Source organism: Heptranchias perlo, chromosome 32 (genome assembly GCF_035084215.1).
Source record: "Heptranchias perlo isolate sHepPer1 chromosome 32, sHepPer1.hap1, whole genome shotgun sequence".
NCBI classification, from domain to species: domain Eukaryota; kingdom Metazoa; phylum Chordata; class Chondrichthyes; order Hexanchiformes; family Hexanchidae; genus Heptranchias; species Heptranchias perlo.
This window is the reverse complement of record NC_090356.1, coordinates 20,846,896-20,860,731: the sequence shown is the minus strand read 5'-3', so window position 1 is coordinate 20,860,731 and position 13,836 is coordinate 20,846,896. Positions and strand designations below refer to the sequence as shown.

At 42.9% G+C, this 13,836-nt stretch overlaps 1 protein-coding gene across 4 annotated transcripts in view; it reads left to right on the top strand.

Moving 5' to 3' along the window:
* vps13d (vacuolar protein sorting 13 homolog D) overlaps positions 1-13,836 on the top strand; it is a 229,771-nt gene that overhangs the window by 143,696 nt on the left and 72,239 nt on the right. For all 4 annotated transcript variants that reach the window (XM_067970599.1, XM_067970598.1, XM_067970597.1 and 1 more), the window contains 7 exons: positions 308-471; positions 1,964-2,072; positions 5,220-5,390; positions 7,807-7,926; positions 9,346-9,495; positions 10,347-10,502; positions 12,849-12,945. In XM_067970599.1, the coding sequence (XP_067826700.1) occupies positions 308-471; positions 1,964-2,072; positions 5,220-5,390; positions 7,807-7,926; positions 9,346-9,495; positions 10,347-10,502; positions 12,849-12,945 (967 nt within the window). The remainder of the gene's footprint in view (positions 1-307; positions 472-1,963; positions 2,073-5,219; positions 5,391-7,806; positions 7,927-9,345; positions 9,496-10,346; positions 10,503-12,848; positions 12,946-13,836) is intronic.

Here is a 13,836-nt window from a genome sequence, read left to right as displayed (position 1 = left end):
GAGCTTGGCTGCAATGCTCTTTATGGTTGGATAGCCAAGTGGCACACAGTGTAAAGACTTGCACATAAAGAATAGCCAATTGGGCAAGGTAGTAGAAGTAGCCAATGCCCTGAAACCATACCCCAGTAAGTGTAGATGCATTAGGAGGGGTCAGGGGAAAATATTGCAGTTAAACTAAATTTGTTGCATGACAGAAATATTTAGTTATGCTTTACTTAGCTTGTGTAAGTCACAGTTATAGCGTGTTTTGTTCAGTGCTTTAACCATAATGCATAGTAAAATAATGCTTCAATTTTTATAAATCCAGGAACCTGGTAAAAGATCACAGCTTTGGCGTATGACTGGTAGTGGGATGATATGCCACGAGGGCTCTTCTCCTCCTCATAACCCCAACAAACCCTCCTCCAGTAGACAGTCAAACTCTGGATTGGTCCTGGACATTGCAGACTTGGCTGCTGTCACTGACTACAGGTAAGCTAGGGCAAGGCGAACAAGGGGAAGACGTTATAGTTTACTTACCTGTCACAAAGTGCATGTTTGTTGAAAGGAATTTAAACTTTAACATTCTCATAGGGACCAAAAGCATCCAGATTTTTTGAGCAATTGAAAGGCTGTGCGGAATTGTAAACCAAGTCATTGTGTTCTCTAAGGGGAGAATTATCTCCTTTACATTAGTGTCTGTATGGTTCAGCAATGACCAAAAGATTCAAGATTTAATTCCCAGTCTGATCATTGTCCAGTGATAGTGGCAGCAATTTCTGTTTATTGCTAGAGGTGTTTTAGGGGAAGTAATAGTTTCCAGTATGTCACTTAACTGTCATCAGCCCTCTATGTTGCCTTTAATGAATGAAGTGAAGTGTGAGGATGACAGAATATTCCAGTGTTTTGCTTGATTACCTTTGGGGATTAGGAAAATCTTTTCCACAGGATGTTAAATAGATGGGGTAGAATCTAAATAAGGGAGACTGGTCATAATCTGTGAAAGGACTGGACTGTATGGGCTAAATGGCCTTTTCTTGATGGTTGTAGAACATCTTGCTGAATTTTCCCTGGCACAGTTCAGTGCAACAATGTGCCCTTCCAAGGAAGGAATAAGGTATAGTTCATCCCTATGGCTTTCCCACATAATGAGATTCCAATCCAGCCATCCCACACCTTCCTAGGTTTTCTCTCTTTCGAAAGCAATGAATCTTGCACTGTCAGCCCTCCAGTTCCTCGCCGAAGTGGCCATTCTTCAATCTTTACTGATTGCAGGCTTTTTTTCCCATCCCCCGCCCCCCATCACCATGTCCTTGCAAAATCTGACAAGAGTTCCTGATTGTAGTTTGTGTCTGCAGAGTAACGGCAAAAAAACTCTGTGGACTCCTTAGTATGTCACGTGATTGTAGAGATTCCCAGTACCAATGGCCTCAGGTGCAACGTCTGGAGTTTAGGTTTAGACCACCAGAAAATATGACTAAATTCTGGGTCATTAGAAATAGCGTGCAGTATTTTTGCCCTAGTTTCCTTATATCATACCACCAAAAAGCTCATAATTAAAAAGTAGCAGTGTGGTAGGAAGCAGATCTACAGCTCATTCCCCACGTGGCCTGTTAGGCGTCAGAGGTGGCGTTCAACTAGCAGATGGGACAGCATCACAGTTTAACTTGAACCTGTTATCTCTGAATGTCCACAATTGCACATTCCGGCAGGAAGCACTGAATTGCGATTGGAACCAAAAGCCCTAAGTAATTTTTCCTGTATTAGTTCAGAGATGCTGTGAGGAATTGTAACGGCCCAACGTCATCCTGGCTTCGCGCTGAATGGGTATTGTACCTGTAATTTATTACTACATTTTGCTGTATATTTATCCATTGGGCAAACAAGAAAGCTACACTTGAGTGCTTTATATTTAATTGCCCAGTGTGTATGGGAATTACTAATACATAAATATAATATCCCCCTCACTTTCTCTCTGTTGTAGATATGAGCCACTCGTGCTGAAAAAGCCAGAACGGCGTCGCAACAATACGCAGACGTGGTATTTTCGAGACGGGCGTCTGACCTGCGGCATGTCAGGCCTGGTAGTACAGGTAAAAACAACGACCCTGGCAGAATAATCCTTCACATGGTCCTATTTCAGCCATTGATATGTGGATTCACTACCGACTCAACAGTCAGTTTGGCTCTATCTATCCTCACAGTCTGCATATTGAGAAAATGAGAGGGGAAAAAAAGTCTCACAGGAGAATTTCAGGATCTTCCTTATTGTCACTGGGCTTATTTCGCATATTGATATGAACACACTACAGTAAAACCCAACTGTAGCCAATACACCTTTTGTATGATGCTCTTAATTCATTACGTTAACAAGCTCCCACCCATTATTTCCCCCAGTGGCAGATCAGTAACCAACAGTACTTCAGCCTAGTGTTTGCTCAAAATGCTCAGGAAATCCAAGTTTAAAAGGACAAAATCTATATTTGTGCACTTTTTCAGGTATTTTTCAGCATTGTAGTACATGTCAGTTTTGCAAATCGAGGCTCCCAGCATGGAGCCTCATCAGATGTAAGCTTATGTAGACAGTAGAACTGTGACTTTACAGGGCCATATTAGAATGAACATTTCACACTCCCAGCATTGTGATTTACTGAAAGACTGTTTGTGGCCAAGGTGGCTATGGCACTGAGGGGTTGGATGCAGGTTTGACCCAACCATTCCTGAACTGTTTTTGTGCAATACCTAATTAGAAGCCTACTCAAGCGCAAGACTGGTTGAGGCCTGGAAGCAGGTCTGGTGCCCAGTCTGTCATAGCAAGAATAATGTATGATGCTGGGAACCTAAAAAGGGAAAGGAAAATATGAATAATATAACCGAGGATTGTACTTCTTATTGCAGATGCTTGGCATTCTTCAAAGCCACTGATATTCAGGAAATTTGAAGTCACTAAAATATCTGGCAACTATCATCCTGCTACCACAAAGCAGCTAGTTTCATTTTTTAAAAAGTTTTGTTCTCTTCTGATTTCCTGTTTCATGGGTAGTCCCTCCAGTACCTTGCTCTTGTGACTATTCTTCATGTGTGTTAGATAGAGCGTGTTGGGTATCACCCTTGATCCTGATCCTATTCTCACCCAACATCCGCACATGCACTTTTCAGCAAGAATCACTAAATAACAATGTTTTCCTTTTCTCTGGCTCCGTGACACTAAGGCCAGTTGTAGCACTCCAACTGTTGCTCTGGCTGAGATAAGCTAATATTAGAATCAAACTTGATGCCTTCTGGTCTGTATGGTTTGGTACTACAGACAGTTTTATTTAGAGAAAGAAGGACTTGTATTTATAGAGTATCTTATCACACCGATCAGAAATACCTCAAAGCACTCCACGTACAATTAGTTACTTTGCAGTGGCATGTTACATAGACAAGACCTGATGTGAAGATAGGCTTGTGACAAGCTAATACTACTTTCCAAGTAAAAATATATTTTTTGACTGCTCCGTAGTTAAAGTGGAACATAGGGCTGCCTACAAAAAGACTCAAGTTCGAACTACAACCTTGATTGACATTTGTTCTTTGGGTCCCAAGAGAGTTTGCCAGTTTTGCCCAAGTTATCTGGGGAAGGATAAGTTGCCCAAAGAGAGATTCCCCTCCTACATGCCTCAAGATCGATATTGATGGGATTAGTAGACATATCTATGAACGGATCTGTTCAGCCCTCTGATGAAGGATGGCATGGGTTTGGGGTGGTGTGTGGGGGTGGATGCACAGTGTTAGTATCCCACCATCATTTGCCTTCTGAATGTCAGTAGTATTGACAAAACAAGCAGAATTCTGCCAAAAAGTGCAATTCAGTACATTTTATTTAGGATGTTGAAGTGTTATAATAAAGTTGTTTGCCTACGTTATTATATTTTTAAGATTGGTTGGCTATCCTAGGTAACGACCCTGAATGACAGTGTCCTTCCTTTTATTTTTTTTTTATTCGTTCACGGGATGTGGGCGTCGCTGGCAAGGCCGGCATTTATTGCCCATCCCTAATTGCCCTTGAGAAGGTGGTGGTGAGCCGCCTTCTTGAACCGCTGCAGTCCGTGTGGTGACGGTTCTCCCACAGTGCTGTTAGAAAGGGAGTTCCAGGATTTTGACCCAGCGACAATGAAGGAACGGCGATATATTTCCAAGTCGGGATGGTGTGTGACTTGGAGGGGAACGTGCGGGTGGTGTTGTTCCCATGCGCCTGCTGCCCTTGTCCTTCTAGGTGGTAGAGGTCGCGGGTTTGGGAGGTGCTGTCGAAGAAGCCTTGGCGAGTTGCTGCAGTGCATCCTGTGGATGGTACACACTGCAGCCACAGTGCGCCGGTGGTGAAGGGAGTGAATGTTTAGGGTGGTGGATGGGGTGCCAATCAAGCGGGCTGCTTTATCTTGGATGGTGTCGAGCTTCTTGAGTGTTGTTGGAGCTGCACTCATCCAGGCAAGTGGAGAGTATTCCATCACACTCCTGACTTGTGCCTTGTAGATGTTGGAAAGGCTTTGGGGAGTCAGGAGGTGAGTCACTCGCCGCAGAATACCCAGCCTCTGACCTGCTCTCGTAGCCACAGTATTTATATGGCTACGAGAGCAGGTCACATGGGCAGGCAAGTGATTTATTGTTCAGATCTGGTCAGAAACTGGCATTTCCACTGTTTCCAGGACTTTGCATGCAAAATTGCAATACAGGTTACAACAACAACTTGCATTTGTTCAGCATGATCAACATTAGTAGTTTTAAGGAGGGTCTTAAAGGAGGACAGAGAGGCGGAGAGGTTTAGGGAGGGAATTCCAGAGCTTAGGGCCTGGATGACTAAAAGCACGGCCACCAATGGTAGGCCGAAGGGAGTGGGGGATATGCACAAGGCCAGAGTTGGAGGAACACAGACTACTCGTAGGTCTGGAGGAGGTTACAGAGATAGGGAGAAGCAAGGCAATGGAGGGATTGGAACACGAGAATGGGAATTTTAAAATCAAGGCGTTAGTGGACCTGGAGCCAATGTAGGTCAGCGAGCACAGGGGTGATGGGTGAGTAGGACTTGGTGCAGGTTAGCATACTTTAGGCAGCAAGTATATACGTTTATGAAATTATCAAGGGATGTTGCCCCATGCCACACATTTGTTCTGACCTTTTTCCTCGCAATCTTTCTAATGTGCTTGTGAGGGCATTGATTGTCAGTGAACTGTATCTTGAATCTGTGCTCATTTATCTAGGCAAAAAAATGCTTATACGATGGAGCGGAGGTAGTATTGGGTCCAGAACCTTCCCTTGGCCTTCTAGAACCAGTTCCAATTGAGCAACAGTTTATAAACCAGAAGATGAGACCTGGCTCAGGAGTTCTGTCTTTGCGTGTCATTCCTGATGGTCCAACACGAGTGTTGCAGGTAATCTGCTGCCAATCAGATATCAAACAATTCAACTAAAATGTAAGATTAGTTAATCAAACATCATCAGCAAACCTGCTGTTGTCATATGGTAGACGGTCATTTTCATGGCTGAGGCTGACGACAGCTCCATCCGCCTCTATCATGACCTCACTACCAAACACTAAAACATAATTAGACTGTTAAAAATCTTATCTCTTAAGGAGATCTCTTTGCTCCCCACCCACCACCAACTGCCTCAACCTTCTTGTTCTCCAACTCTGCACTGTGCATTTCTACCTCCTTCTCAAAATACACAAACAGGACTCTCCCAGTTGACCAATTGTTTGAACCTGCTCCTCTCACACTAAACTAATTTCTTCTTATCTTGAGTCTATTCTTCCCCACCTCTCCCCCTTGACCAATCTCTACCCACCTATACCAGCGACTCTTCTGACCCCTTCTGCCACTTTGACAATTTCAGTTTCTCTGGCCCCAATCATCTCCTTTTCACCATGGACGTACATTCCCTCTATACCTCCATCCATTACCAGAGCAGCCTCTTCCTCAAACAGCGGTCCAACTAGTTCCCATTCATCACCACCCTTCTCTCCACTTGAACAACTACTCCTTTAACTCCACTTCCTCAGATAAAAGGTGTCACACTGGGACCCCAGTTATGTCCCAGCTGTGATTTTCTTTTTTTGAGATATGTGGAACATCCTTTATTCCAGTGCTGATCAGGCCTCCTTCTTGACCTTTGCCTCCATTATATTGACGACAGTCAGTACTGCTTCTTGCTCTAGCTCTAAATTTGAGAATTCCATTAATTTGGTTTCCAATTTCCACCCATCACTCATCTTTGCATGGTCCATCCCTGACTCTTCCTTTTCCTTCCTGGAATTATCTCACCATCTCTGACAGTGGGCTTTCCACAGTCTCTATTACTGACTCACACAAGTACCTGGAAATGCTTTGTCCATCCCCAGTTTCTGTAACGACTGTATCCCTTTCTCCCTGTTTCTTTATCTTTGTTGCATTTGGTCTGATAACTCCACTTTCCTCACCAAAGCTCCTGAAATGTCCCCAGCCAAGGATTCCCCTCCATGGAGGTTAGGACTCTTGATCATATCTGCCCCATTTCTCGTACCTCTGGACACACCCCCTACTCTCATAACAAAAAGATCCCTTTTTTCCTCACTTTCTATCCCACCAGCCTCTGCATTCATCAGATTATTTGTTATTCTGTCTACACAATTACACCACCAATCACAGCTTCCCTGTGCTCTCCACCCTTCTCTCCAAGATACACCTTGTTCACTCTTCCACCATCCCAACTTCCAGCTGCCATTCTTCAGCATCTTCACATCAGCAGCAGATAGATTCAGCTGCTCCTACGCTAAAAACCAAGGTTCCAAACATTCCTTCAGTGAGACACGGTGTGTTTCCTCCAACCTAGTACTGTAATAATAATGCTGTTTTTGCTGTTCATGATGTGGTCTCCTGTACATTGGAGCCCAAATTCAGTTGACCGCTGTGCCAAACACCTCCATTCTGTCTACAATTGTGACCCTGACCTCCCTGGGCTTACCACTTTAACCACTCTGCCTTTTCTGTCTTTGGGCTTCCGTACTGTTCCAACTTCAGGAATAGTATATCATCTTTTCCTGGGCACTGACTTAAGTAACTTCAGATCTTAGCATCATTATCATTTTCTTTACAGCATGGGCTATTGGTGACATGGGGTAGGCTTATCCGTTCCAAGGGGAGGGGAAGTTCATTGATGCTTTTGATACAAAACCTTTTGTCCAAACATAGTTCTGTCCAAGGGTGTTGGCCTGTTTTTTTCTCCTTTCAGGGCTGGCGAACTTACATGCGCTTTCAGCAATTTCTATATTCATTTCTGATCTCCTGCGATTGCAAGGTTCATTCATTTGTTTATTCTTTGATTTTTCCTCCTTTTCTGGGTATGGCCCTCTCTTTTGTCTTTTCACCTTTGCTATTTGCATGTTCTTTTAACGTCTTTCCATTGCTTCAGAGTTGATCTTTTATATCATCTATCAATTTTCTATTAAATGGTCATTCAGTGAATTACTTCCTCGCAGTGATTGGAATATCAGTAGTTTCTATATCCCCTCCCTTCTCCCTTTTGTCCTCAACCTTACTGAAGTGCTTGTTATCTTTCAGTTTTCAATTCTGACCAAGGATTTTACCAAAACATTAAACTGTCTTTTCCCTTGATGCTTACTTTGCCAACATTTTTTGTTTCTGTGTAAGATTAGTTTGTGGATTCACCAGAAATCTTGTACAGAAAATTTGTTTTCATTTTTCTGTTTGTATTTCAATTAAATCGCACAGATTCCACTTCGTCTGATCTTTTTGACCTGATTAGTGATTTTAAATTTGTTGGTCTTCTGACCAATTTGGGTTGTCACAGATTACTGACCTACAGCATCGCAGAACCAATCGCTCCCTCACGGGAACTGAGGACTGTCCGATAGGAGAAATGGTTGAAATTCGAAAGTTAAAGAATTTGGAAGCTGAACAAGAGTTGGAGGTGTGTGTGTTTAATTTCTGTTTTTCCCATTAATCTGCAAAAGTCCTATGTTTGATTCTGTGTTCTGAGACATTTACAAAACTCTTTCTGTCAGGCAAATATGAACATGAAAATCTAGTGGAAAAATTCTCAATCTTATTGATAAAATTGCCTAAAATTAACCAACAATTTAACGTATTAATTATTAATCAACTGTAACTTCCTTACCGGTGTATCTATATTGTCTGAACATAAAGTAGTTAATGACGAGCCAGCCCTTAACTGTGCCAGCATTCCCATTCTTAATGGGTGGGGTGAAGGAGTGAGAACTGAAGAAAATAGATTTGAAAATCTCTACATTCAAGTTTAGCAGTTGATGTTTGGCAACAAAGCCATTGTAATGGTTGCATTATGTTTTTATTTAAGTGGGGTAAGCCAAGAAGAATACGTACAAGAAATTTCTCCTCACCATTTTCCTCCATAAGAGATTGAGCAGAGAGATTAGAATAAACTTCTTAAAGTAGAGAGTTGTTAGAGTGGGGAATGCTTTGTCACGGAGTAGTTGAGGTAGAAACCATTGCTTTCTTTTTAAAAAAAAAAAGGGAAAAGTGGATAAATATTTGAAGCAAAGATAGAGGACTGTAAGGAGAGAGCAAGACAGTGGAATTAGTTTTGGATTGCTCTTTTTAAAAAAAAAGAGTAGACATAGACACATTGGGCCGAATGGCCACCTTCTGTGCTCTAAACCTTTATTGTTCTATGGATGTGGTGTCAGGTTCACTTTGCTGTACTGCCTGGATGCAATGCATTTTCTTCCTGGTTTGGAGAGCACAGTTTGATAGTGTGTGTTTGTGCCATAACGTAGTCCAGGATAGATTTAGTCCAACACAAATTTTGTGGAGCAAGTGGGAGCTGAGTTGCTTAGTGGATTACCTGGTTCTCGTGTTTCCCAACAGCTTTCTTTCTCTTAAAGTACCACTTCCCAACCACCTGTGTGAGCCAGTTCCTATCCTGTTCCTCCCCACAGGTCTATAAATGTACCATGAAAGAGCCCCCATGGCACAGTGAGTAGATGCACCATGAACAGAACATTAAAGTTTAATTCCCAGCCTTTTAAGTCAGCCATTTCCCACCCTAATTTCCGTTCAGTGACCTGCAAAGTGCACAGGTTTGAATGTTGGGTGAAGACATGATTGGGGTTGGCTGTGATCTACTGGCCTCCTGACACTCACTGACAAGGGTCACACATCAATGGCACTTGGGGTGAGGTATTAGAAGATTGTCAGTGTCTGTGGAACCATACCCAAGAGTTGGTACCTTTGGGGAATAAATCATTTTAAAAATGCAGTGTGAAGGAAGCCTTCTTCAGTGACAGTACTGTGGAATTAAATATTTTACCCATTTTAAAAATATAACTTTCACTGTGCTGTAAATTTGCAGATTTTAGTGAAACTGGATGGCGGAGTTGGTTTGTCGCTGGTTAACAAAGTCCCTGAGGAGTTGGTGTTTACCACTTTAACAGGGATAGATGTTCACTACACACAGACTGCCACCAGTCAGATGCTGGAGGTCAGCATTCAGGATGTACAGGTAAGGAAGCGTTCTTTAGCACTGCACTTTCATATTGTACAGAGGTTGAGCATTCTGAAGCCCCGTCCAGGATATTTTGAAAACAAATCCAAAAATGTTAAGGAAGGCAGAGTGTGAAAGGTTTGCAAGCTCGCCTTCCTGCAGTATGGGCATGTAAGGTGCAGGTTCAAGCCCAGGCAAGGAAGTAGCAAATAGCTCAGGTGACTAGTTGGAGCATGAGAGAACCGTCGACATGGAGGGTTGGAGGGCAGCAATAGGCAGATTTGCTCTATCCTTATGCTGCTGTAAATTTCTTTTGGTTTAAAAGATATAAGGATATGGGGGGAGAGTGAGGCAGTGAGATTAGTTTTGGATTGCTCTCACAAAGAATAGGCACAGGCATAATGGGCTGAATGGCCACCTTCTGTACTGTAAATTTTTATGATGCTATGAGATCAGTTCTGATGCTCCCATGATCGAACAGTCTGCCAACATTTGCTGTATAAGTTCTTGCATGAAGAATCTCTACTTGGATGGGGGGTACTGTGGAGTTGTCGGTGTCCATGGAACCGTATTGCAGCAAGTGTCAGACCCTTCAGGATGGGGAATGAGACATTGTATTGGAGAGGACAGGGCAGTTAATTGTAAATCCCCTTGACTTGCTTCTACCCTTCAGCTTGCATTTTGTTTTGTTGAGGAATGGTCTTGATTGTAAGAAACTCCACTAAAAGGGGTCTGGAACCCTTCAAGTTTGTGGGTTAAAGGGCACTTTAAAAATTTTTATTTTGTTCCTACAAGGAAAAGGGCTGAAGTATTTTTTGTTTTATTATTAAATGCTATTAAGAATTTTGTTTCTTTCTGTACTTCACAAGATTGATAACCAGCTCTTGGGAACAACACAGCCTGTGATACTCTCTCTGACCCCCAACAGCCTTGAAAGTGAAACAGAAAGCATTGAATCAGGCCCTGCTGTTCAGATCAATGCACTGAAGATCCCCAGCAAGAGGCCACTGACTGAACTCTTCAAGGTGAGTGCACAACAAAGCAGCTGTTTATATATTCTGAATGCTGAGCTGTTCTGTATTACAATGTGAAATGCACAATAATACCTTTAGTACTGAGCTTAGATGGGCTTTTAATACAAGTAAGATCTGAATCAAACATTTGTTGTTGGGACCGATGTCCAGTTGTCTTTAGTTTCAGTTTATGGCCCCCTTATAGCCCCAACTGCCTCTTTTGCAGAGGTACCACATGGTGTAAAACGAAGATGTGTAGACAAGAAGGCCTCAGGTTTGATCCCCAGGCTGTGCTGAGTTAGCTGATCTTAGCTGGGACAACAGTTGGGGTACGAAACTTGGGTCTTAGCATCCCTAAATAGAGAACACTCAGCCAGGGTTTCTGCTGTTGATCGACAGCCAGTGACCCCTGCAAGAAAATGCATGGGTATGGATGTCAGATGAGGACAGGATCAGATTTGGCTGTGATGCACTACCATATCTGAATAGCCTGCCAACATACCCTTTTGCATGGGAAAGATACTGGAGGGCTTCCAACACCTATGAAGCTGTACCTCACCAAGGGACAGTGCCTTGAGGAGGGGAAAAAAGTGACTTCTAACACTAACCGATTGTGGCAATCCCTAATGGCCACCAGGTGGCGATGACAACCTATAAGATCCGCCCAAAGCATGACGTAAGTGCACATGGAATCCGAAGGCACACCCATCTTACCCATCCAGTTAACCATCCGGTCTTCAGTGTCCCAACAGCGAGTAAGGAAAGGTTGCTTTATCCTGCAGTCTCAAGACAAGGGCATCAGTCCAACACCGTCATATCCCCTATTCCTTGGAAACGCTTAGCATTGGCGAGGCTGTCAACTCTAACTCATTTAAATTGAGGTCCACTCTTATTGGTGGGTATCATTCCTAGAAAGAAACACCGCTCCATACATTTAAATGGGTATGCAATCTGTCTCACTCTTTTTTGATCATAAAATCTGCAGTTGCCAGCTCTGAACATTGATTAAGTGCAGACGTCAGCCCCATTCCAGGGCTGTGTTCTTGGTACAGCATTGGTGTCAAGCAACTGTGAAATCCGTGGTTGGGCAAATAAGTTTTTATTCTAGAAGGTCCTTTCACTGGCAGGAGTTCGCCTTACAAAGCTTGCTGGGAGTGACATCCATGCTAGGTTCACTTGGGCATTAATACCATAGTGTAAAAGGAGCTTTAACTTTACTTAAAGCAATTCTTTTAATTTTATTTCATTTCCCGTCTGGATTTTCTTCCCTTATCCAAATGGTCAGTCTTAATATGTGAGACTGGACAGTAGTATCAACATGCAATTTGACCTTGGAGGGCACCAAAGCTGAACCCAATCTTGTCCTCACTATACATTGGCATGCCAGCACTTTTCAGCAGGATCATTGGATTGGAATCAAGCATTAACCTTGTCTGACTCCCCTCCCCCTGCCCCATACCCTGCAGTAATGAGGCCAATTACACTTCAGCTGCAGCCTTGGCTGAAATCAATCAACTCAGCACAGGCTGGGGATCGAATGTAGTAGTTCAATTCACCAGGAAAGAAACTTCTAGCTGTAGAACTTAGTCATTAGCTCTTCTCATTCTATCATACCCCATGACTTTAGTTTTGTTTGTGTTACAAGAACCCGGAGAGTAAACTTTCTTCCTCCCCTTCCCCCCGCCCCCCCCCCCAAACCACCCAAATTACCACATCCTTGCAAAATCTGACAAACGATCCTGATTATAGTTTGTGCTGCTCGTCTATGTGTTCTCAGTATGTCAAGTGATTGCAGAGGTTCCACTACCACTGGCCTCAAGTGCAATGTTTGGAGTTTAGGTTTAGACCACCAGAAAATATGACTAAATTCTGGGCCCTTAGAAATAGCATGCAATATTGCAATGCATCATTTTCTTGATTTTTGCCCTAGTTTCCTTATATCACACCCTCAAAAAGCTCATAATTGTTAAAAAGTAGCAGTGTGGTAGGAAGCAGATCTACAGTTCATTCTGCACATGGCCTGTTAGGCCTCAGAGTTGACATTCAAGTGGAAAGCAAGCACTTCACCACACCAAGGGCAGGAAAATCAGTGGGTCTATCACTCTTAACCGCTACCTGCTAACCAGTTACAGAAACTTCAAGATTTAGGAACAGGATGTCTACTCTTGATTCCATTTAGAAAATATGTTTTAGACAGGGGTGAGAAAAAGAGCATGGAGAAAATATTTCAAAACAGAGGTGCTAATGCTAAATTAGTAATCACAGAAGTTTTTTGGGGTTGGCTGCCAAAGAAATAATTTATAATGTTTATTAGGTTCTCGCATTTAGTGATGACTGGTTATATTTCTCTATCTGCAGCATCTCATGATCACGGTACAGAAGCTGACCGTTCAAATCGAAGAGAAACTCTTGCTGAAGTTGCTGCGTTTCTTTGGCTTGGGGCAGTTGGACCAAGGTACGAGGTATAAACCAGGTTGCTGATGCTACTCGAGTGCCCAGTACAAAAAACGACTGCAGATTGTTTTGTTGCATGTTAACATTGGATCCTATCTTTTACCCACCACAGGGCAGAGTGTGTCTCACAGTGCCAATAGTGTGCTACACTCAACGTAAGAAACACGTCTTTTGAATTTAGCACATTCCAACTGCACAACGGAGCCTGTCGCAATATGTTGGATGTACTGGTGCCTTGTCAAAAGGTGGCATGAATTCATAACCACTGCTTACCAACATCACAGAGTTCTCCATTTTACCTGGGGAGTTCAGGAGAGGTAATGGGATGGTATACCCCAGGAAACATGAGCCAATAGCAGTGTTCTCCAGTAGCAGTGGCCTCCAGACATAGGCGAGGATTTGAAAGCAGGTTACTTTTATTTCTTTCTTAGATCTGGAGTGATACAGGCTACCCTACAAAGAACATTTAATCATTTAGTTGTTTCCTTCTATTTTTGATTTGTATAAAAGCTAGCACTCGTCGACTTGATGAATTCATAGGGTACCTCCCATTTGGAGAGAAGGGAAATTGGAGAGAGTTCAGTGTTACCTCAAGGATTTTAGTAAAGACCAATGGTAGGTGTGTGACTATTATAGATTTTGTCCTTCCGCACAGGTTGTATCTGGATACAGTATTTTGAACTGTATTACACAAGTGTAAAGTACTGGTGGGGTACAGGTCTGTCACGTGGTGGCAGTGGTTGGAACAATTTGAGATGATGAATTAAAAGCAGCTCACCAATTAGCTTAAGTACAACTTCTCCTACAACAAGTTGGTGCCATTGCACTAAGTAAGCCTACGAACAGCACTGGAACTTGCCTCTTCTCTCAGCTGACTTGAAAACGGCATTGA